This window comes from Apodemus sylvaticus, chromosome 21 (assembly GCF_947179515.1).
Source record: "Apodemus sylvaticus chromosome 21, mApoSyl1.1, whole genome shotgun sequence".
In the NCBI taxonomy this organism is placed as follows: Eukaryota; Metazoa; Chordata; class Mammalia; order Rodentia; family Muridae; genus Apodemus; species Apodemus sylvaticus.
The window spans coordinates 6606436-6630271 of NC_067492.1; the positions used below are offsets into that span (position 1 = coordinate 6606436).

General features: G+C 53.9%; 1 protein-coding gene and 1 long non-coding RNA gene across 6 annotated transcripts in view; one reads left to right on the forward strand and one right to left on the reverse strand.

Annotated features, from left to right (window-relative positions):
- Positions 1-7797: 7797 nt before the first annotated feature.
- Positions 7798-23836, reverse strand: part of Acsf3 (acyl-CoA synthetase family member 3) — a 40051-nt gene continuing 24012 nt past the window's right edge. For 4 of the 5 annotated variants that reach the window (XM_052166580.1, XM_052166578.1, XM_052166582.1 and 1 more), the window contains 4 exons: positions 22016-22142; positions 13366-13500; positions 12860-12971; positions 7798-8312 (listed from right to left, as the gene is read on the reverse strand). In XM_052166580.1, the coding sequence (XP_052022540.1) occupies positions 8189-8312; positions 12860-12971; positions 13366-13500; positions 22016-22142 (498 nt within the window). In that variant the 3' untranslated portion in view covers positions 7798-8188. Of the gene's footprint in view, positions 8313-12859; positions 12972-13365; positions 13501-18901; positions 19272-22015; positions 22143-23836 lie in introns of those variants that run through there. The other variant, XM_052166581.1, reaches the window with a different exon arrangement.
- LOC127671693 (uncharacterized) lies at positions 10347-10858 on the forward strand. Its single transcript, XR_007974779.1, has 3 exons — positions 10347-10411; positions 10518-10543; positions 10816-10858. It is a non-coding gene; the product is annotated as an uncharacterized LOC127671693 (long non-coding RNA).

Sequence of the window (23836 nt, forward strand, 5' to 3'; positions counted from 1 at the left end):
TGCTGTCTCAAAAAACAAGCAATTCAGAAACCAAAACATAACAGATATTTTGAGAAGTGCACCCACCAAGACAGCAGAGGGGCACCCCGTAAAAGTCAAGTCTGTCCACGAGGATCCATTCCGTGAACTCGGGTAAGAGAAGACACGGTCAGCTTTAGGCTAAATATGCAATTAGAAAATTTAAAGGCACTTGTAAAAGAACATAAGCTTAATTTATAGTTTTTAAATAAGCTGAGTGGGAAAAATGCAAAGGTTAATGCAAAAAAAAAAAAAAAAAAAAAAAAAAAGGAAGAACGAGCTGGAGAGATGGCTCAGTGGTTAAGAGCACTGACTGCCCTTCCCAAGGTCCTGAGTTCAAATTCCAGGAACCACATGGTGGCTCACAACCACTCACAGAGAGATCTGATGCCGTCTTCTGGTGTGTCTGAAAAGCAGCCACAGTATACTTACATATAATAATAAATACATCTTTACAAAAAAAACAAAGGAATAACAAGTCTGATGGGCAACCAGCAACAAGACACGTGGTCTACGGCAGCCAATGGGCAGCCAGCGCACAAGACACGGGGTCTGCGTTCATTGGTAATCACATCAGACGGGTTAATCTTATCATATTGAATTAGAACCACAAAATTGTCACTGAATGAAGCCGAGCAGGAAGTGGGGGAGAGACTTACAAGGATGGACGAAGTGCCAGCCCGGACGGCGGACCAGCAGTGCAGTGGATGGAGGGGTTAGAAACACGCACTCAAACACGCAGCAGCCCGCGAGGGCCCGGCTCTCAAACCGCTGGAAAAGCCGCGCGGGCTCAGTGGTGGCCACTGCGGTCGTGGAGGTTAAGTGTGGCACTGCTGTCCGGCAGGTTCATGGCCGACCGGACAGAAGGCGCCTCTTAGAGCAGAGCACCTTGTCTCACGGCCCGGAAGCCAGAGGTAAGTTTGGCGGGCACAAGCTCAGCGTGGGGTCTCAGGAGGACCGCCGAACACTTGTAGAAGGGTGGCTCGACACATCAGTCGCCCGGACATGTCCTGCAGGACCGAGGAAGGCACACAGGACCCGCGAGCAGACACAGAGGCCAGAGCTACCTCATGCTCGAAAATCTGAACGACACACGAGACCCACACCTGCTCAAGTGTATTTCTAAGTAAGCCATTAGCACTTAGGAAATGGAGTCTGGAGCCAGACTCCCCACCTCTCCTCCCTCCCAGCTCAGAGGCCATGAGATTTAAGAGGCCAGTTCACTACCTTGCAAAAAAATCTCAGATTAAAGGTAATTCTGCTTCCTGCATCCAAAGCCCACCGCAAGAAGTATGTGTCAGATTCTGAACTTTCAGCTGTCTCAGAGACACCTGGTACATGACACCCAGCAGGGTCTGGGGTTGTTTCCAGAGCCAACATACTGTAGCTCCCAGCGTGACTTGCAAAGCTTCTCACCAAGTGGGGTCCAGATGGAGCCCCAGGCGTTCAGCTCAGCTTTCTTTGGGAATAAGACTGCAGGAAACAAAAACAATAAAACAAAACCCAAACCGCGCTGCTTTTCAGAGCCTTCTGGGTTTCGGGATTGGAAGTGGGGCCCTGCAGAGTCTCAGTCAGATATGACAGGGAGCTCTGTCCACACAGACACACACACACACACACACACACACACACACAAACTGTGGGGCCCTGCAGAGTCGCAGTCAGATCTGACAAGGAGCTCTGTACACACACACACACACACACACACCATACAAACCTGAGGTTCTATATAGCCAGCAGAGTCGCAGTCAGATCTGACAGAGAGCTCTGTACACACACACACACACACACACATACACACACACCACAAACTTGAGGTCCTGTATAGCCAGGAACAGGAGGGCCTGCAACAGGAAGTCCCCAAGAGAGACGACCCAGAGAGTGCAGTCAGCCTAATGGTGAACAGAAGCCAGTGCTTGCTCAGTGGGTGTGGTAGAGCAGCCAGGGTCCTGCTCCGGCCTGGGGAAGGAGAAGAGGAGGTGGAGCCTCAGGGTTTTATGTTCTTGGAAGTTTCAGCAATCCCTTAGAGAAGGGAAGAATGATGAAGGAGGAGACAGAACCTTGGACAGTTCAGATAAGAAACCAGGGAGGTGCCCGGGCTCAGAGGAGGCTTGGATGAACACTAGCCACCCAAGAGAACCCCCAGTAATCAATTTTACAACGAAAGACAAAACCAACTCACCCAGGGTCCACCAAAGGCTGCTGACACCTGAGGTCAAATCTCTCCAAAGACAGGGACCACCTAGAGGAAAGTAGGAAAGGTGGGGTCCAGGGTGTGCACGTGCAGGGCCAGGTGTGGGGTCCAGGGTGTGCACGTGCAGGGCCAGGTGTGGGGTTCAGGGTGTGCACTTGCAGGCCAGATGTGGGGCCCAGGGTGTGCATGTGCAGGGCCAGATGTGGGGTCCAGGGTGTGCACGTGCAGGGCCAGATGTGGGGTCCAGGGTGTGCACGTGCAGGGCCAGATGTGGGGTCCAGGGTGTGCACTTGCAGGGCCAGATTTACCCGAGTTAACCTGTAAATTCTGCAACTCCAATAAAAATCCTAGAGAAGTTCTTGTGTAGAGAAGCATTGTTAGAAATAAGTTCAGGCCCACAAAGAAAAGAGACCACTACTCCAACGGAACTGTCTGGACAGAGCAAACCTGAGTCCTGGTCAAGGTGCCTTTGGAAGAGTGAGCTAAGACTGCAATGCCGGCCTTTTCCTTGTTGGCTGGATCTGACCCCACAGGTTTATCTGACCTCTTCACCGGCCCATCTTTAAGAGTCGTTTCATTATTCTGTGTGTATGGGTGCTCTGCCTGCAGGTAGGGATGAGTCCTCCACACATCTGGTGCCCAGAGGTCAGAAGAGGGCATGGGATCGGAACCCTGGAACTGGAGGTATAGATGCTTGTGAGCCACCATGTGGATGCTGGGAACTGAGGCTGGGTCCTCTGTAAGGGCAAACGCTCTTAACTGCACTCATCTCTCCAGCCCCCATTTATACTTAAATTAGCTCACAAAGTAGTGGGGTTCCGTAGGGGAACATTCTTTTAAATTATGTATGCTTTATATATATACATACACACACATATACATATATATTCTATTTATCTAAACAATGAATCGGTGAAGTTTCTAATTGGAACAAACCCAATCACATCCAAACTACAAAACCCCACGGTTATAAATAGGAATGAGCAGAATAAATACCTAGGTTATAGTGATAATTTAAAGAAATACTATCTACCTGTATATAATGGAACACACACACACACACACACACACACACACACACACACACGCTTGTTTGAGACCAGCTCTGTCTTGGCTGTTCTGGAATTTGCTATGTAGGCCAGGCTGGCCTCCAACTAACAGAGATCCTTCTGCCTCTGCCCAGCGCCACCGAGGCCCCACCGCCCAGGGCCACCGCCAAAGCCCAGCTTTGTTTCATATCTTTAATTTTAAGGTACGATAAAATCAGGATTATTTTTTTTTTCTTTTCTTTCCTCCCCCTCTTTTTCTTTTAAGACAGAGTCTGCTGGGAACTCATGACAATGCTCCTGCCTCCACCCACAAGTGCTGGAATTACAGGCGTACATACACCACCACGCTGGTCTGGCTTTACATTGTGCCGAGGTGGATCACATCCGGGATTCTGTGCCATGCACCCTGCCCACTGAGACACGCCTCAGACGCCTTTGAGGGCTTTCATCGCACAAATGCTCCGGTGGTCTTACCTGCATTCCCAAACAACCCTCTGAGGCTACAGTCATATAAGAATGTTGAATGACAACTGCCTTTCATATTCATCACTTGTAATTCATCCTTGAGTGTCTAGCATCTCAAATTCTCACTTGTAGTGAGACATCCTCTCCGTCCACTAATTCCCCAGCTTTCTCCTGGAGGCCGTGGAGAAGCTCGGTTTTACAAAGGCACGCTGGACCTCACATATGGAGGCGTCCATTCCCTGTGGCGGTGAGCTCATCCCAAACAGTAGTGTGTGCTTGGGGGTGGGATCACAATCTGTGAGCACTCGGGACCAGCCTCTTCCCCCAGGTGGAGGAGCAGCTGAGGTCAAGAAAGATCCACCTGCAGACCCAGCTGGGTCCCTGTCACCGGCAAAGTCTGGGCTTTGCTTTTATTTTATTTTATATATATATATTTATTTAATGAGCATCTGGCCTGCATATATGTCTGTGCACAACCTATATGCATTCCTGGTACCCAGAAGCCAGTGTTGTATCCCCTAGAACTGGAGTTACAGACATCTCTGAGCTGTCCTGTGGGTGCTGGGAATTGAACCTGGGTCCTCTGGAAAGCAGCCTGTGCTCTCAGCCACTGAGCCATCCCTCCAGCCCCGTGGGTTTCACTTCTTGAAGACGACCAAATCAAACATAGCATGAACCTCCTACTCAATAAACTTGTGTCTGTTGGGGGTGAGGGCATCTTTGTCCTTCCACAATGCTTAAAACATCTTTTTTTTTCTTTCTTTCTTTTTTTTTTTTTTTGATTTTTGGTTTTTTCGAGACAGGGTTTCTCTGTGTAGCCCTGGCTGTCCTGGAACTCACTCTGTAGACCAGGCTGTCCTTGAACTCAGAAATCCGCCTGCCTCTGCCTCCCAAGTGCTGGGATTACAGGCGTGCGCCACCACCACCCGGCTTAAAACATCTTTAAAGAGTGATTTCCCCTCTGCACTGGCTGGGCTCGCTGGCCTGGGCCAGGAGCAGGTGTCACATGCAGGGTCCATGCAGAACTGGTGATGCTTTGTGGACCTAACGGCCTGTCGGGAATCGCAGGCCTTTTCCCAGAACAGCTAACACAGCTCTTGCTGACACTGGCTGCCGGAGCCTCTGAGACAACTGTCATTTCACCGAGGGAGGCATTTCTGAGACCGGAACTGTTTTGTCTGTACACGTGTTTCATGTATGTTCAATGCATGTGTGTGCTGGTGGCATGTGTGCACAATCCAGCCAGGCTGATGGAGTGCTGCCCTTTTTAAGGAGTTGCCTGTCCCTGTTAAAGCAGGTGCTGTAGGAGCAGTTTACGCACTGATGGTGTGGCCGCTGGTTGTTACTGGTTGTTACTGGGGGTGGGATGGGGGAGGAGAGTTCCGACAGTTTGGGATGAAGGACACTTAATGGTCTATCACCCTCACCTGATCAACCTGTCATTAGGGGCTGTACCTTCCAGGACAATGACCTCCTTGTGCTTCAGATCTAGTGAAGAGGGGGAAGGGCACCAAAGATGGGGCAGATGTGCTGGACCCAGCTAAGCCTGGTCTGGGCCTGTACCTGAGCGCCCCATGTGACACCCACAGTCCTCAGGAAACCTCCCTCTACAAGCCTGAACACAAACATGGTTGCTGTGACAGTGCAGACACTAGCCTCACCTATACATGCTCACTTTTACAGAGGCAAAGTCCATGTGTACATGTGCACACACCAGTTCCACAGGTGTACACTCTGATCACACACAAATGCCCTAGGCAGGCAGGAAAGAGGTGGGAGGGACTCAAGAGGCAGCCAGGACGGCTGAAGGCCGAGGGCTCTGGACCTGAGCAGTGAGTGTGGTCTATACTGCGGTCTACACTGCAGTCCTTTCTCTCTGGGATTAGAACAACCACTTTCTCCAACTTCCGGCTGTTTCATCTGCAGGCCAGAGTGTGCCCCCCTCAATGTGTAAAAGCACCCACAGACGGGCACTCAGTGTCACTGCCTGGGCAGTACCCACTGCCACCTCTGAGAAGGGCTCAAGTCACACACACACACACACACACACACACACACACACACACACAGCCACTGTGAGGCAGGTCCCGTGCCTGACCTGTGGCTATCCTTCACTGTAGCTGACAGCGCTTTCCTGGGCTTTATTAACGACCGTGTCGGCAGCTGGCGCGGGACACTGCAACTGTCTTCAGGTGATAGATCACAAAGGCCTTTCACGGCTATTTATTTCCAGTGACCCTGTCTTCCCTCCACTATTGCTCGCTTAAGAGTTATGAAGGTGAATCGGGATAATTTGATATCGATCTATTTGCCGAGCTAAATTGACCACATGGTGGATGTGCACGGGCACTCAGCTCCACTAGGGCCCGTGGAGGTGGCTCTGACCTCCTGCTCACAGCTACCATGGGAAACAAATACAAGGGACCGACATTGAGGGCCAGGGTCTGAGATATCGAGGAAGTGAGTCTTCTTGGGTGTTGGAAGGTTCTACAAGGGCCGTGGGCCACCAGTACTGCACCCACAGGAGCGTGACGAGTGTGACAATGGAGGGTCCCCACTCTGGCAAGTGATGGCATGTATAGAAAACAGTCAAGCCACCACAGCAAGAGCCATGCATGTGTCTATGTGTGTGCACACGGCGTGTGCAGATCTCCTGTGGCTGGGCTGACATTACTCTCTGCTCTGCATAGCTGTCTGAGCTAGTGTGGCTCCAGCTTCAGGTGTGTATGGTCTTTCACTCTACTGGGCCACACGGGCAGTGCCCTGCTGTCTCTCAGGCTCGGCTCACCAGGGAGTGCCTAGTTGCTTTCAGTCTCCCAGGAGCCTGAGGCTTTCCTGTGAGGGCCTTGGTGCATTGACCAAAAGCCAACAGAGTAGGTGTGCCCAGCACGGTGCCTCCTTCCGTGACCTTGGGAGGATGTTTTCTGGAAACGTAAGGACTGAGGTCTGGGCTGGCTCGTGACACCTGCTTTGGAAGGTGGGCTTCAGGTGAAGTTGGCTGTGGTAGCAGTGACACTGAAGGCAATCAGAGAGCCAGACTGTGAGGGAAATGTAAGAGCTGCTGGGAGGCCGCCAGCCTGAGTGTCAGCAGCTCCTGAGGCTGTGGCCTAGGCAGAGTGACCTCTGACCTGGGGAAGCCATTTGCAGTGGCTCACTTAGGCTCAACATTTGGAAGTCAGCCTCACTTAGGCACAGATGTGGCGAGTGCCAGCCTTCCTCCCACCAGCCCTGAGGCTGTTTGTACTGGCCTCAGTCCAGGGTCTTAGGCCCAGTAGATGTGTTTTCCTGAGCAAGACGGCCCAGCACTGGGTGAGGCTGCCTAGGGTCACCCCCACAGACTGCACTGGGGTTCCCTGGGAATCCTGCCCCCAGGGGTTCACCACAATGGACTGGCCTCTGGGAGGCCTGGAGATCAGACAGCTCCTTAGGCTTCCTGGCTTCTGGAACAGAGTACCTTCCTTTCAACAAATGTACAGTGCAGGCTAACCCAGAGCTCTACCAGCCTCGTGGCCATGTCAGAGGCCCCATCACTGATGTCTGCAGATTGCCGAGGGCTATGTATGGATGCAGGGCTATCACTAACACAGCTGACAGTGGCCCAGGGGGCCAGGAGAGACAGACAGACAGACAGAGACAGAGCTATTTCTCCACGCAGCTTGAGGGCTCTGAGCTGTAACCACAGCTCAGAGCTGGCAGGACATCTGAGGTCTGAGGGCTGGAAGACAGAGGTCAGGGAAGCTTTAGGGAGCAGAGCAGGCAGAGGTTTGAGAAGAAGGGGACAGAGGGGACAGAGGACCAGAAAGATCCCAAGCTGGGGTGGGACAAGGCCGGGGAAGAGAAGTCAGGGCCATCTGGGGTGGCCCTGGGTGGCCACAAGGACCTCAAGTGTTCTACTGCACACGCAGCAGTTCCAGGGTAACAGTCCCAGCAGCAGGGAGAGTCAGTGCTGCAGGCTCCACCCAGTGCTGTCGCTCTGCACCCTATGAGGGCTGTGACGGAGCTGCGACGGCTGTAGGAAATGTGTGCACGCAGACAGGCGATTTGTAGGTCACAGTCAGAGAAACAAGCACAGACACGCATCGGGTGTCTTTATTTCACCTCTTCTGTCACTTCTGACGCTCTGGGACCTGCCCTCAGGAGAGGCAGCAGCCTCAGGCACTGGAGAGCTGGCCACACACGGGCCACAGCCATGTCCTTACTGTGCTTATGAGCCTGGCACAGACCAGTGATCTCAAGGACCACAGAGGACAGAGCTGGCGGTCAGGGTCAGCTGGGCTCCACAGTCAGCCTGGGCTGGGGAAACTCAGTTGGTGATTCGTCCTACTGGTTTTGATTCTGGTCAACATGATTGCAGGGGGAGGATTCCTTCGGTCTGAGGGCCTCTGGACCAGCTTCCAGGCCCACGGCCCACGCCTGCCAGGGATGGCTGCTGCTGCCCAGCCTTGGCGCGGCGGCTCCTCTGTCACGAGGGGGCGGGGTAGAACTGCTTGAGGAGCTCCTTTTTATTCACCTTGCCCATCTGGTTCCGCGGGATCTCCTCCACCAGCAGGAGCTCCGAGGGCACGGCGTAGGGTGCCAGGACACCTCTGCAGAGACAAGCACAGCCTGAGAGGGCAGCACCCACCCCAGGAAATGCAGCCCTGGTGGTCACACCTTGACTGTGACCACCAGGAGGGCAATAGGACCATCGTCTTCCCTCTGGCTTCCTGCAGAGTCAGGTCAGAGGCAGCAGTGACCTGGGCAAGGACACACTGAGGGGAGGGAAGGGAGGAAGCGAGCCCTTTGCTCCTCACCCAGCCTGGTTTCTTCCTGCCCTGGGGGTAACTGACCACAGGCTTGCCCACTGTTGCTCCCTGCTAAGGTGACTGGCACAGGAGAGTGGCTTCTGTAGGTGACAAGAATGGTCAACTACAGACAAGTAGCTTTTGGGCCACCACCAGGATTTAATCAGAAGGGAGGCACTCACTTTGGTAGGAAAGGCTGCGGGTCCTGTTCTGAGTCTCGGATGGCAGAGGTAGGGATGGGAGCCCTGCAGATGTCCTCCTGCTCTATCGCATGGACAGTCCAACCAGAGACATGTGTAAGGCCTGGGGCAGAACCCGCCTGCACCCAACTTCCAGAGACCAGAGGTTTACCCTTTACCCAGGGTTCTAAGTGACACCTCCAGGATTCCACAGGTGTTTTAACTGTGGATAGATACAGTTTTCAGTCTTGAGTGACTGTGGCCCTCTGTCACACTCTGTCCCTTCCTAAGCCTGGCTTTTCAGCCCTCACGCTGCAGTGACTGCACAGACCTCCCAGCAGGGCTGTCTGGGGCGCTGTGGCAGCTGAGCCTCGCTTCTCCAGCCACTTGGACTGTGTCCCTTGGTTCTGCATGGACTGGCCTCACTCCCTTTGACATTACCCAAGGGCTCCTCTTGAGACTTCCACAAGGGATTCCAGTGCCTCCTCTGTTCCTAGTGTGTGGTCCCCATTCTTCCTGGGGCGCCCATCTTTTTCCCCTTGTCCTGTTAAGTTTACCTGGCCTGTGTTTTTCTATGTGTATGTTTTTACAGGAAGGTCCACTACAGTGTAATGTGGGGACTGGGTATAACCTCTACAGCCTGGCACCCAGCTCCAGATAGAGGTACAGCATGTCCGCTGCCTCGACTCCCGCCCAATCATAAGCAGTAGACATATTAGCTTCCAGATGAACTAACTTCCCAGTGAGACTGGGAAGAGGTGGTAGTGAGTTCTTGCCCCTGAACACAGGCAGACATGTCCAGTCTCAATCGCAGTGGTCCTCAGAGCCCTCCCCTCAGCTCAGGAATGTTCCTTCTCTGTACTGCCAGAGTCCCTGCAAGTGATACGAGCATCTAGAAACGCACGGTCTGCGTCTAGGGAGCTGACAGCAAGGCTTTCGCTCTGTAAACACCCGCGCCACACGGCTGATTTCTGAATGTTTAACCTCCTGTTTCTGGTGTAAGTGCCACACGATCGTGATGTGTTGGCTCTTTTGTGAATAGGACCTAATTTCTAGCATTTGGTTAAGCATTTTGTGTCTGTCTGACAGGAAACTGGTCTGGATTTCTCATCTGGTTTTGGTGGCAGGGCTGTGGGTGCCATGAAGTTATGTCGAAGTGTCCCTCCTAACTGGAGTGGGTCTGCATGCACTCTGGGGAGTGTCCCTCCTAACTGGAGTGTGTCTGTATGCACTCTGGGGAGTGTCCCTCCTAACTGGAGTGGGTTTGCATGCACTCTGGGGAGTGTCCCTCCTAACTGGAGTGGGTTTGCATGCACTCTAGGGAGTGTCCCTCCTAACTGGAGTGGGTTTGCATGCACTCTAGGGAGTGTCCCTCCTAACTGGAGTGGGTCTGCATGCACTCTGGGGAGTGTCCCTCCTAACTGGAGTGGGTCTGCATGCACTCTGGGGAGTGTCCCCTGCTGTGTTCTGGGCCTGGCATTTGTTTTTTTTTTTTTAGCTGGGGTTTAGCTTCATAGACAGAGCTCTGCAGCCCTGGCTCTTGGATTAGTTCCAGTAATTATGCATATCAACTAGAAGGAGGACACACTTGGGGCTGTGTGGACCTCCTGACAATCACTGGGCTGCTGTGAGGTGCAGGCTGTACATCACAGCAGGTGGACAACACAGGAGGATAGCACAGGTGGACAACACAGGTGGACAACACAGGTGGATATAGCACAGGTGGACAACACAGGTGGATACAGCACAGGTGGACAACACAGGTGGATAGCACGGGTGGACAGCACAGGTGGACAACACAGGTGGACAACACAGGTGGATAGCACAGGTGGACAACACAGGTGGACAGCACAGGTGGACAACACAGGTGGACAGCACAGGTGGACGGCACAGGTGGACGGCACGGGTGGACGGCATAGGTGGACGGCACAGGTGGAGAGCACAGGTGGATGGCACGGGTGGACGGCACAGGTGGACGGCATAGTGTACAGCACAGGTGGATGGCACGGGTGGACGGCACAGGTGGATAGCATGGGTGGACAGCACAGGTGGACGGCACGGGTGGACAGCACAGGTGGATGGCACGGGTGGATAGTACAGGTGGACAGCACGGGTGGACAGCACAGGTACATAACACAGGTGGACAACACAAGTGGACAGCACAGGTGGGCACAATGGCACCTAGGTTCTCTGTGCTCCTTCCCGAATATCCTTTCTCATCTCAGCCCAAGCTGGCCTTGAACTTGCTATGTAGCCAAGACTGAGTACTTAAAGCTCAGGCCTGTGCCGCTGTCCCTGCTTTTCTTTCAGTCAGCATGGAGAAAATGTGGTTCTTTGTGGGTGTCTTCCTCCTTTCCAGGCACTGTCTCCTTCTGCAACTCCTATTAGCCAACTACAACCTCAGGATGAGCGCTCTGTTCTTTCCTCTTCCCCTCTCCAGGGCAATTGGACAACACAGGCCTGTGGCCTGAGACAGCAGGGTCACCAGCAGCAAGCAGCACCCACCAAGCATGGACCAGGACATCACACAGGGTGAGGATCGCTGGGCTGCATGGCCCTTGCAGGTGTCCTCACAGGAGCAGCACCAGGGAGCTCAGACCCTGTTCTCTGGGGACTGGTAGGGCTTGGGGTTTCAAGTGGGGATATCTTCTCAGGTCCCCAACCCCAAGAAACAACTGGGGGGGGGGTGACAAAATCTGAGGGGCCAGCATGTCCCTTAGGACAGCTCACTAATGCCTGGTGATCTTCCTTGCACCGTCCCCTTCCACACAGCAACAACTCCCCGGATGCTCTAAAGCTCCGCCCCTCACTCTCCGGTCTTCTTCCACTCACCATGAGCCTGAAAACCCCAGCAAGGAGCCTGGCTCACAGCAGACACAGGCCCCGAGGGGAAGCACTCAGAGCACAGGAGCCATTGACCTGTGCCAGGGACACAGAGCACGGTCTGAGGGAGGGATCCAGGCCACCGTAGGACCGCCATCCAACAACCACAGTGGCTCTCAGCAGAGGATGCCTGGTGGTTTTCTTCTCAAAAAAGTAATTGTTTAATCAAAGCAGCAACCGGCCGCGCAGACTGTCGCCTTTGCTAAGCTCTGGCGCTCCAACTGTGATTCTGCGCATCCAGGGGAATGGGTGATTGCCCAGCTGTGTGGCCCTGATGAAAAGACGACCCCTGCTACGCCCGGAGTCTCATGGACCGCACCAAAAATAGTCCTACGCTGAGAGAGGCAAGTCGGGGTGGGCGGTGGGGGCAGGAGGAGACACCGGGGGTGGGGGGACTCATATTTAAAGAGGGAACCTGAAGGTCTCCTCACAGTGGAAGCTGTGAGAGTCCCTTCTGTCCTGAGAGTCCTGGGAGGATATCGAAAAATCACCAGGGGTTAAGATGAGAGAAACTGGAGTCTACCACAAACAACACAGGGGCAAAAAACCCAGTACAGTCAGTATGGTGGCCGTGGTGGCTCACACCTTTAATCCCAGCACTTGGAGGCAGAGGCAGGCACATCTCTGAGTTGGAGGCCATCCTGGTCTACAGAGAGAGTTCCAGGACAGCCAGGGATACACAGAGAAACCCTGTCTCAACGCCCCCCCCCCCCAAAAAAAATCCAAGGTAAGCATCTACAGGAACCAGCGAGAATACGCCCCCACCCTGGGTTAAGGAGGGAGCTGTGGTCAGGCCCAGGCATGCCCAGGCTCTGAAAGACCCACAGGATGGTATAGGCACCTGAGTTGCCCTCAGGGCAGCGGGGCCCAGGCTGGTCTGTGGCAGCCTGTGCAAGTTTGGCAGGATAACAAGGGGCTACTCAGTGCAGTACTGGATTGTCAGGTACTTTTTGGGGATCCCAAGCCTTGAAATGATTTGGGGTTTATAAGTTGATACCAAAGTATCTGCTTCTGTCCCAGGAACACACATGTCTGCCTCAGACTACACTGCCTCCCACCTCGGTGTGCAGCAGAGGCCCTTCCCACTGCCAAGTCTACATCTAATAAGAGAAGAGGCAAAACTACTTCCGGGTCACACTGCTAGACTTTTCAGCTTCGTCCTCCCCGCTTCCAGGACCCAGAATGCTCCACCCAGCCTCCCAGCTCCAGGATGGGCCCTTCTGCCATTTGATTCCAAGATGGTTCCCTTAGATGCCCTAGAACCCAGGGCAGTCCCTTTAGCCCTACCTGGCCCATTCCTTGAGATCCCCGTGGGACAGTGAATGTCCTTCTTCAAGAGCTACCACAGCTGTGACCCGCTGGCCCCATGTCATGTCCGGAACTCCAATTACAGCAACATCTGAGGACAGCAAAACAGGTTGGGGACACCTGGGAAGGTCCTAATGACTACACAGGCTGGACAGCACTCAGGGGTGTGTGGTAACGCCAGGCCATTGGCTGCAGTGCCCAAACCCCTGGAACAAGACCTGTGGGAATGACCCTCTCGGAGGTGGGGGAAGGGGGAAGAGGGGAGGGAAGGGGGCGAAGCATCTCTAGGGGCTTGGCCTGCTCTTGCTTGGTCTGTAGAGCAGCTGGGAGCATCTTGGGATCACCATCGTGGTGCTGTGTGCAGGGGACGGAAGGAGCAGAGATGCATTTCACAGGATCCCTGCCAGCAGGGGTCCTTAACAGTCTGAACCTTAACAGAGTAGAAAAGGAGACAGTATTTGGGGCCTGAGGTCCTCGTCCATCACCTGTGATGCTGGGGTGGGCCAGCAGGTGCCGCTCAATCTCCAGGGCGCTGACCTTATAGCCCCCAGTCTTGATGATGTCCACTGACGTGCGTCCTCGGATCCAGTACCTGCCCTCCTTGAACATGGCGGTGTCTCCTGGAAAAGGGGCAACAGAAACTGTGGTAGCTCTGGACAATCTGGCCACAGGAGACTTCGGTGCTCTGATGAGAGTGCTCCCTCAGGAGTCCCCGGGAACCACTGTCCAGGCCCTCCTCCTGTGGAGGCTAGCTCCAATGGCATGGATCTTTCCTTATCCTCCATTCCCATGACACTGGCACCTGGCCCTGCAGCCAGCGATGGGGGGCGGGGCACCAGAATCCACAGCAAGCTGGGAACCTACTGGGCCACTGGACTCTGGGCCATGCTCCTGTCAGAGCAATCAGAAACAGGGAGTACTGTTTTCAAAAGAGAGTTTGTGGCCTTTGACCCTGACCTCTGCTTTACACAGACACATGCTGGGTACTACCTCATGCTGTCCTACTCCTACCCACAAGTCTCTATCGCCCCGCCATGGGTGGTCCTGGGTGAAAGGACATTCTCAGCTCCTCCTCCAACACGGGGATGCCCTGTGGTAAATGTCTTCCTGCTCATCCGCCCTTGATCCCCACCAGCCCCAAACAGCCACAGTGCCTTTCCCCCCAACTGTCTCACTTGTTCCTTCCACACAAGAGCATGGGCCCGATGAACTTGCTATGCCCCATGGAGACATTGGCAGTGCCAGAAGCAGGGGCTGGGCCGGAGCTCAGAGCTGTACTTCCGTCCCGGTCTTCCTCCCACGCCTGCCTCGGTGTGTGTATTTGCACATTAGTAGGGGTGCATGTCCGTGCACATGCATTTGCATGATTATGGTGGTGTGTAGGCATGCAGATGTCAGCAGCAGCCCTGACAGCAGTGCTGAGGCCTCACTGTCTGTTCACACGCTCCCTGCACTCCCTGTGGGTTATTAGCTGGAATAAATCATAAATATTTCATTATACATCACGCGGCCCGACACGGGAAGGCGCCATCCATCACCTCACTGCTCCCTGGGACTTGCAGTGCAGAGCGGACTCCAGTCTATTAAACAAGATGGATGGGTGGCCTGGACAAGCTCGGGGCTTATTTATGGAAGAGAGGGAAGAGGCTGGCCCCTGAAGCAAGGACTGGCACTGGATAGTTCTCTTGTGTGGCAGGTGGCAGAAGAGTTGGATGGGTAGCCTCAGCCTCGACCAGGACAGGCCTTGGACAATACTAACCCAAGGGAGAGGACCCAGTGTGGGCTATGGGGCATACGGGACTTGTCCTGGGTCCTAAGGGTCCACCTACAATTCTTTCCCATTCCTGTTGCAGCTCTGCGTCCAGCTGTGTCCTTCAGACCGGGAAGCTTGGTCTCCCATTGGCTTCTTGTGCCCTGTAAGCCTCAGGTTGCTCAGTCTCCACAGTGAGGCGGCAGCCTGCTTGAGGGTCCCAGCAGGAAGCTCTCTGCTCTCCAGGGGCCACCATTTACTCTAAGGTGCAGCCCAGCTGAGTCACGGCTTCTCTTTCAGTCCTGCAGGAGATACTACACTGCCCACTGCTCCACACCCTCTCCCCTTGCCCCGTGTTGTTAAATTTGATCTGGTGAGAGGCCTTGGGATAAGGAATTATGCACACATAGGTTCTTGATTTGGGGCCGCGTACCCCACGCTGCTCCTCTCTCTCTTGAGGAAAGAGATCTAGGCACCGCTGGGCGCAGTCTGCTCTCTAGGCAGATCCTGCTTCATACTGTCAGTGCTTGAGGGCTGGCTCTTGCTGTGACATGCAGGGACATGCATTTGGGAAAGTCAGAGCGATTGCTCCCTGGGGAGGGAATGCTGTGGGTCAGGGCATATGGCCAGCGCTCTGCGCACAGGGCTGGAGTGAGGGGCAAAGGTGGGAGCAGCAGCAATGCCCTGACGGGAAAAGGCACAGAGGACTCCACACAACCACGCCACGGGGACACTGGGACACTCGGGATAGCGGCACTGCAGAGCCACCTAAGCAGGGTGATGTGCTTCAGCATGATGTGAAGGACTGTCACAGACCATGGCTTGGGGACAATGTAGGATGACGGGTGCCAGGGTCTGTCTGCCTTAGTGTCCCCTCTGTGGCAGGAAGGTACTTATGTCAGCAGTACTGGGAGGAAGGGGTCAAAAACTGAGCGCCTGGTTATGTCGCGCCATCCACTAAGTTTGTGACGTGTTACCTCAGTCTGTCTATATGACGACTCTAACTGATAAAGGCCACACCCAGGTTTCCCCTCTGCAGGCCTCCATGCTGCCTACAGCTCATGACTTCCTACAGCAGGTGAGACCTTGGCCCCAGCGTGCTCTCAGTTCTGACAATGCTGACTAAGGAGTCCGAGCCACTGGGGTGTGCCTGGCCTTCATCGACCTTGGCCTTGGAGCCACCTCTATAAATCTCTCTGGCTGGTGCCTGTCCCCGGGTGACAGGCAGGGCGAGAGAGCGCTGGGCTTTTGCAGTGCTCCGCTCAGATGTCAACACACAAAGCCCCGGCAGGCAGCCCAGGCCTCCATCTCTACTTCATGTCTGGGTTCCATTGTACTGAACAGTTGTGTTCACGGCAGAGTCTGATACAGGGCAAGGAGCCGAGGTCTGCCATCAGCACCTCCTCCAGAGCACGACCGCGTATGGCTGCATCTTCTGTAGTGTGGTCCATGGCTCCAGCCATGTCTAATCTTGAGAAAACTGCTCTCTCCAGGCTTGAAGGCCCCGCCCAGCACGCTGAGGCCAAGGTCTGGCAAGCTGAGGGGAACTGTGAGCCCCAAGCGGCCTGCCATTCTGCTCATAATACCCACAAGGCAAAGTGCAGAGACGGACTGTGGCAGCTGTGGAGGGCAGGCGGAGGGCAGCTAGTCCTGACCCCCAAAGCTTTGAGACCCAGAACCCCCTTTTCAGGCCACCAGGTCCCGGGAGGAAGGGGGTGTCACCATGAGAAGAAGGCTGAGCTTGGCGTGAGCATGGCGAGGAGGCCAGGCAGACTGGCACAGGCAAGAGCCACCTTCCACGATCGATCGCAGCCTAACTCTGTCAGGCTTCCTCGATGGCTGGGCTGGGGCATCAGGAGGCTCCTTCTGGGCAAGCTACCTGCTCTGTGTCCTGCAGAACTCTCACTGTCTGGGCCCTGTTGGCTTTGTGTTGTCTCAGAAGAAAGCCCAGGAAACTCCCCGGGCCCTGAGGCCGGCAGGACCCTGCTAACTGGGATCTCCAGCACAGCCATCCTCGCTACTCTCGAGCCCTCCTCCTGGCAGCAGCACGCCTTTGCCTGGTGCCCCACCCCAGCCCCGTCTTGCGAGTCTCCCGCACGCCCTGGCTAGGACCTACCTAGGAAATCCCCTGACCTCACAGTTGCCAGCAGCCTCCTGATGTTCTACAGTCTTGAGCCAATACCTTAGAAATTCACCTAATTTGTAACTTTTGACTTGTTAGTGTGAGGCCATTTTGGCTTCCAGGTTGTACTGGCCTGTTTGGTACAACCCCATTACCAAAGGCCAAAGTGATTAAAAACAGGGAAGCCAGTGCAAACGGGCAGAGGCAGGCTCCAAGCATCCCAGACACCAGGCGGCTGGGCTGGGAGTTAAAGACAGAGTCTTTCATTCTGAAACGTACATCAAACGAGTTAAGTAATTTTTACTTTTTATAATCACATATTTGTCAGAGGCATTGATCTGGATTTAGCCTCCTTGGTCTGACCTGATGTGTGTATCGAGGGGATTTTGTTCCGACAGAAACAGCATGCAATCAATAAAATCTTATTACATGGATTTATGCACTGCTTTCAAACCCACTGCTAGTTCATGTCTTTGCTTTCAACTGTAATAGAAAATAAATCTGTGACACTCAGCTTCTGGTTTCTGGATGCAGAATGCAGGGTGCAGTGCCTTCGCTGAGGGACACTGTCAGGGACCCTGCAAACAATAGCATGGCGTCCACTGTGCTGAAGACTGAGGCTGCCGGCCTGGCACAGTGCCAGGCCTCCTACACTTGGGGTTCTGGGTCTCAAAGCTTTGGGGGTCAGGACTAGCTGCCCTCTGCCTGCTCTCCACAGCTGCCACAGCCCCATCTCCCAGCAGCTTCAATTCCACCTGGGCCTCTTGTCTGACCGAGGAGGTGGCTGAGGGAGGGAAGGAGGGGCACCATGATCCTAACAGAGGACATGCCTGTGGCAGAAGGGAGCCAGCTGTCACTGGCACTGAAGCAGAAAGCCTCTGAGACCTGAGCCTGGGGACCAGGACCTAGAGAGGCTCTAGAAGGAGCAGGAAATAAAAGCAAACCAGACATGATAAGTTCCCAGGATCCTAAACTTCACCACGACCTGCCTGAGACAGTGGCAGACCAGACACAGTTAGGAACCCCGAAGACAAGATCAACAATAGTTTGCTTGGTTTTAAAGGCATAAGCCTTAAAGTAGGAAGAAAGAAGAAATGATATTTCAGAAGGCGAATGCCAGAAAGCAGACAGGCAGGTGGGCAAGAACTGTCGAGCTCGGCAGGAGCTCTGTGTGGCTAATGAAGAACACATGTGTGTCTATCACTGCAGGCCTTGGGCTTCAGATGCTCTGGGAAGAAGGGCAGGTCCTCAGGGAGGACGGCAGGTACCTGAGACCTGCAGATCCTGGCCTCTCCAGCACACGCAGACAGCACCCACCAGCCCGAGCTTAGCAGAGCAAATACTGCATACGGCTGACCGTCTTTGGGAGTGGGGTTCACCAGAGAATGGCAGGGTGTGAGTGACCCAAGTGGCAGTAAGAGGTCACCCTCTGTGATTGGGGCTAGCATCCCTGAACCCACCAGCAAGACATGGGGGAGAGGGTGGGAGGGGCATGGTTGCTTCCGCACTCACAGTACTCTGGAGTCTTGGGTCTTCTGGGCTATGGCTAGGCTGGCTGGGCCGGGAAGGTCTAAGCTATGGACAGACACATATGTCAGGTTTTAAAAAGTCTGCAAACTCCTGTCTGGAATTCACAGCTCATTGTGCAGGGACAGACCAGGGACACACACTGTCAGCCCTTGAACATCCCAGCACCAGGGGGATGAGGCCACTGTCCTGTGGACATAGCGCCAGGTGCCCTCCTTTCCCTGTATCCACCAGTTAGGAAGGTACTGACGCCTTTCCAACCTCCCAGGTGACAGCCGCATAGCAAGGCAAGAGCAGGAAGCTCAACATTCAGAAATGAAGGTCCGTCCATGCCTCCACAGGCTGTGGTGACACTGAACAGCTTACGAGTCTATGGGAAGACTATTGATCAATCAACAACTGATTACAAACTAATGATAACCTTTGGGGGTTGCACTCCCACTCAGCAGAGCTGAGGAGACTCCTAGCAGCGTTTGGTACCCTCAGCAAACATGCACAGAACCTCGCGGAGAACCAGGCACACATGGAGAGCAGAGGAGAGAGACTGCTCAAGTGGCAGCGCAATTAGGGATACTCACCTGCCTGCCTGCCTGCCTGCCTGCCCGCCCGCCCGCCCTGGCCAACACCGGTTATGTGGTGGGTGGTGGACAATGCCATTACCAGTGGGTGGCCTCTTCCAGGCTAAGCTTTGGCTTCTGCGTGTCTCACGTCCCCATGGAAACCCAAGTTAGGGGCAGCACAGCTTGTCTGGAGGATTCCAACCCCCAAACACCCAGTGCCTTTGGGGTGTTGTTAACTCCTGCCCTCCCTGCGGGTGCCTTGCTCTCTCCACGGCACAGCACAGCACAAACTGCCCGCCATGTGTAATTACAGTGGCACGAAGGCAAGGTTGGCTCCCAGCCCAGATCTTGGCTGATTCCAGTCCTGCAGGCAGAAGAGCAGCCTCTGCCCAGCACGGGGATTCATAGGTCTTGACTCACGTGCTGCCACTCCTATGAAGGTATGGGGAAAGGTCAGCAGGTTAGATCTGAAAACCATTTACAGCCATGTGTTTAAGAGACTTTGCAGCCTGGGCCCTCCAAAAGCACACGATGGCCTGGTGTAGATCAACAGGGAAGGGCAAAGTCTCCAAAGCCAGCCCCACACAGCAGTCCACAACAGAGCCCTAACAGACAGCCACACACGAAGCAGGGCACAGATCTGAAGGAGGGACAGCGGGATGTGGCAGGCTTGTTCTGGAAGAGCGAAGGTGTTTCTCTCTCCTTCCCCTGTGACGTTGCTGGTGACTTTCCTCAGCCCATGGTTCTGTTCTCGAAGGAGCCCCCAGCCAGCGCGCCCCTGCAGGTGTATTAGTGACGCCTGGTTCCTGCCATAGGATGAACTGACTCCCAGCGCCCAGACTCCATCCACTTTGCTGCAGGGACACGGATGGTTGGCTCTTTAGCCTTGGTGGTCCTCAGGTGGCCCAAAAGAGTTCCTGTTCCCTCCTATCACCTACCCAGGACAGTCTTAACTCCAGACTCTAGGCTCACCCACTACTGCCTGGCTGGGCCCCAAACTCCAGGCAGGCCATGTGTTCTAAACAGTTTTGCTGGAAGTCACAGAGTCAAGAGGACTAAGTCTGGCAGCAAGGGAGGCCTCTGCTCCTTTCTGAGTAGCCACCAACCTTGTGAGCGCCTCTGCATATTCTCTGGGGCAAGAATAATGGCAGAAAGTAAGATGGAGCTGGTGGAGCAGTGGGAGCAGGGGGTGACTCTCCTCTTATCTTGACCCAGAGCATGACTGGGAGAGGATGAGAAAGAGCTCTACCCAAGAGCCTGGGGCAGCCTTTCTCTAGTTTGTGCCACAATCCGAGAGCCAGGAGGGATGGCTAGGGAAAGGGTTAAGTTTAATTTATCCTGATTTCTACTTAATATCATGCTCTCCCCGTAGGAGCGGCAGCTGCGAGCTGATTGCGCGCTCTCATTATGCAGCCTGTGTCGCTAATGGCCTGTGACTAAGGCTTGCCAGCTCCCGGCCTTACCCCCGAGAGCCAATTAAACACACACACTCCCTTCCTGTTTGCAGCACGTTACAATGAAATTAAACTGAATTTCAAAATCGTTTTCTCCTGAAGACATCTCTTTACAATAATTAATGCATGCTATTCCTTTTCAGCAGAAAGGCCCACCCGGAGTGCTCACTGCCCACGTGGCTCCTGCTGTACCCCAGGGCTCCGTGAGGCCCAACATCAGTAAAACCTAGAGGGCTTGCTCCCTATGTTCTTAAAGGGAAGAATGCAGCCTTTTATCCAAACCTAAACATAAAAGAAGGTGACCACAAAGCAAGTTGGGGTCCCCGCAGGGACTGTGCAGAAGGCTGCTAGAGGGGCCTGCTAAACACCGGATTCACTCAAAAGCAGGGTTTCCTAAATACTAGGTTGGAGGGACAATAGCGGGAGGTTTGTTTCCTCCAGATAGCTGGCATTAACCAGGGTGTTTACAGAGGGAGCACTGGGGAGCCATGAGTTATAGCTTACCACTTTCCATCCCTCATCTACTGATATAATCATGATATAATCACATCAGCTTCTCCAACACAGAGCTGGTGACACCCTGTAACAGCGGTGCCTGCAGAGCCCACAGGGCATGCCCAGGAGCTTGTGGGTCTCAACTTGTGGGCTCTGGACACTCCCTGGGGGTGTTGCACTGATGCCCCCACTGAGCTAGAGTATGCTGGCCCAAGGTAGCCAGGGCAACACATGTTTCTGGGGTCACTAGACTGATGGTCACATGTGGCACTTATAGATTATCTCCTCCTTACATACAGATCCACTTCTTTCAGATGAGCCACAGTACCCACCCACGCCATATGGCCCCCAAAAGGCTTTGCCTCCCAAAAGAACATGGTCTCAGCCACCTCTATTACATGGCCAGGATGTCACATGGGAAGCAGGCCTTTCTTTTTGAAAAGTATTACCTTAAGAACTAGAAAAGAAAGCATATGCTCAAAATGTTGGAAATAGAGAAGGGCAAAAAGGAAAAGACCAGAACACTGCCCTCCTGAGATTAGCGCTTCACGTGACAGTGATGAACTTCAGGTAAAAACACACTGGCAGACAGACACAGCTGTACAGAGAGCAACTCCAGCACAGCCATATTGTCCTTAAGACGTGAGATGCCCATAAGACAAGGAGGGGTCTCAGGAGGCCTGGGGCTCAGGTGGAGATGTTACAGTGTGTGCGATGTCTCCTAGCCGGTGTGAGCTACTGCCTTCACCACGAGCCCCGCAGGCCACACAGAAGAGACCAAACTGGAATATGCAAATTAAGGCCACTGAAACTGCTTCTGACCCCACGGTGGGGAGGGGGCTACATGAAGCAAGAGGATGGCTGTGTGGGCAGGGGCAGTGGAGTGCCCAAGAGAGACAGGAGGTGCTAACCTCCAGGGCAGTAGGACCACAATCATCTGGGATCAACAAGGCTTTGGCAATGTGGCCAGCTGGCACAGGGACAGCATAGAAGCTACTATGTCCTGACAGGGCTGCAGGTTCCTTGCAGGGCTGTTGTCTCAGACCCTCTCCAGTAGCTGGCCAGGAGGCTGAGGCACTCAAATGGGTGTCAAAGAGCAGTCTCTGGACGCCTGGCTGCCTTCAGTGGGAGGATCTGGAATGCACAGGCTGAGAGACACCAGCACAGACCAGACCAGACCCCCTCCGCTGCAAACCAGACCCTCTGCCACGTCAGAGCTCTACCCACCTGTTCTGAACCAGCCATCCGAGGTGAAAGCACTCTTCGTTTCTTCTGGCTTATCCCAGTATTCTCGAAACACAGAGGGTCCCCTAATTAGCAGCTCCCCTTCTTTTTCCTCGAACCCTGGGTTCACCTGCAGAAGGTAGTAGAGACACACAGCTCAGAGCAGGGCAGCACGGGGTCTTCCCTGCTCCTTCACCACTGGAGAGCCAGGCAAGTGGCCTCCAATTCCCTCACAGACCTAATGTTCTTAGATGGAAAGCTTTATAAGTCATCACCTTCAATGGGCAGATGCCAGTCAGGCACAGCTGGGCTCAGCCTCTGTCCTTGTCCTGAAGTTGAGGCCTGTGTCTGCCCACTCTTAAAAACTGTTCCTGAATCCCATTTCTGCACACCTCTCAGCTGTGAAACATTTGCCAGTACTACCCAGGCAGCCGGTGGCTGGCAGCAGCCTGGCACAGCCTTTGGACAATGCTTTCTTCAGAGTACCCAACCAAGGGAATGATTCCTGGATGTCACATAGCACGTGTGGCCACTCTGGCATTGTCACGGACACTACATGTCTTCACCACGGGGCTTCTGGTTGTGGTCATGGTGTATGAACTGGCTCTGTAGGACCAGCACATGCACATGCACGCTGGGTGTAATGCTCGAGGCCCGGTGGTGAATGATCAGGCCGGTGCCCGCTGGCCGATGCTCTCACTGTTATGAGAGTGCGAGCCTTGCACTGTTGTTTTCCAGCCAGGGTCGTGCTCTGTAGGACAGGCTGGCCTAGAACTCATGATGCGCCTACAGGACACACACTTCTCTGCAGGAGATAACCATTCCCACAAGTTAGTTGTCTTCTGACCTCTTCACGTATGTTGTGTCACACACACATGGGCACAGCCATGAGTGCACACACACACACAAAGTATTCCCATTTTCCTGCCTCAATGAGACACAATGATATAAATCCTAATTGGGGAAACAGTGCAAGAAAAAAGCAGTAAATAAGAATTTGAAAAGAAGAAATAAAAGGGCTGCTATTTGCAAGAGACACACAGCATATGTGAAAATTCCCAATATATTACAGACTAGAGTCAAACAATGTCCGTGAACTAGCCGGTGAACTTGGCCAAGCTACCAGAGGATGCCAGTATTGTTGGTACCAGGACCTCTGAAACCAGCAATACCACACCTCGGCGACAGTGCAATCCTCACACCTGTTGCCAAGGTAACAGTCACCATATTCCCAGAATCCACTTGACTCACCGCCCACCTTTACCTGTGGCTATGTCACTATCCATATATAAAGGAAGACCCCTCTGATCTTGCTCTCCCTTCCCCCTTTTGTCTCCACCACCACCTTGCCCTTCGCTCTCTCAATAAACCTCTGTTTAGCCTGGTGTGGTCTTTCTGGAGCTGTGCGATGATCACCGCTTGCACTCACTTTATCTGAGATGACAGCACCTGGTTGCTGAAGACAGCGCGCACAAAGGCAGGTCAGAGCTAAGTGAACCGAAAGACACACACGCTCATGGACTGGGGCTTAGTAATTGTTAATTCTCCCCCAGTGATGTACAGGTGAGATAGGATTCCAATTGAGAACCCAAAATGGCTCTTTGTAGATGCAGACAAGCTGGCTCAGTGGTGGAGCACTTGCTGAGTAGGTACCGGTCCCGGATTTGATCCCTGGGAAGACAATCCCTGGGAAGATGGATATGATCCCTTGGCATGCAAAAGCCAAGTGTGGCCATGTGCATCTGTGACGCAAGCATGTGTTCATGTGCATCTGTGACACAGGCATGTGGCCATGTGCATCTGTGACGCAGGCACGTGGCTATG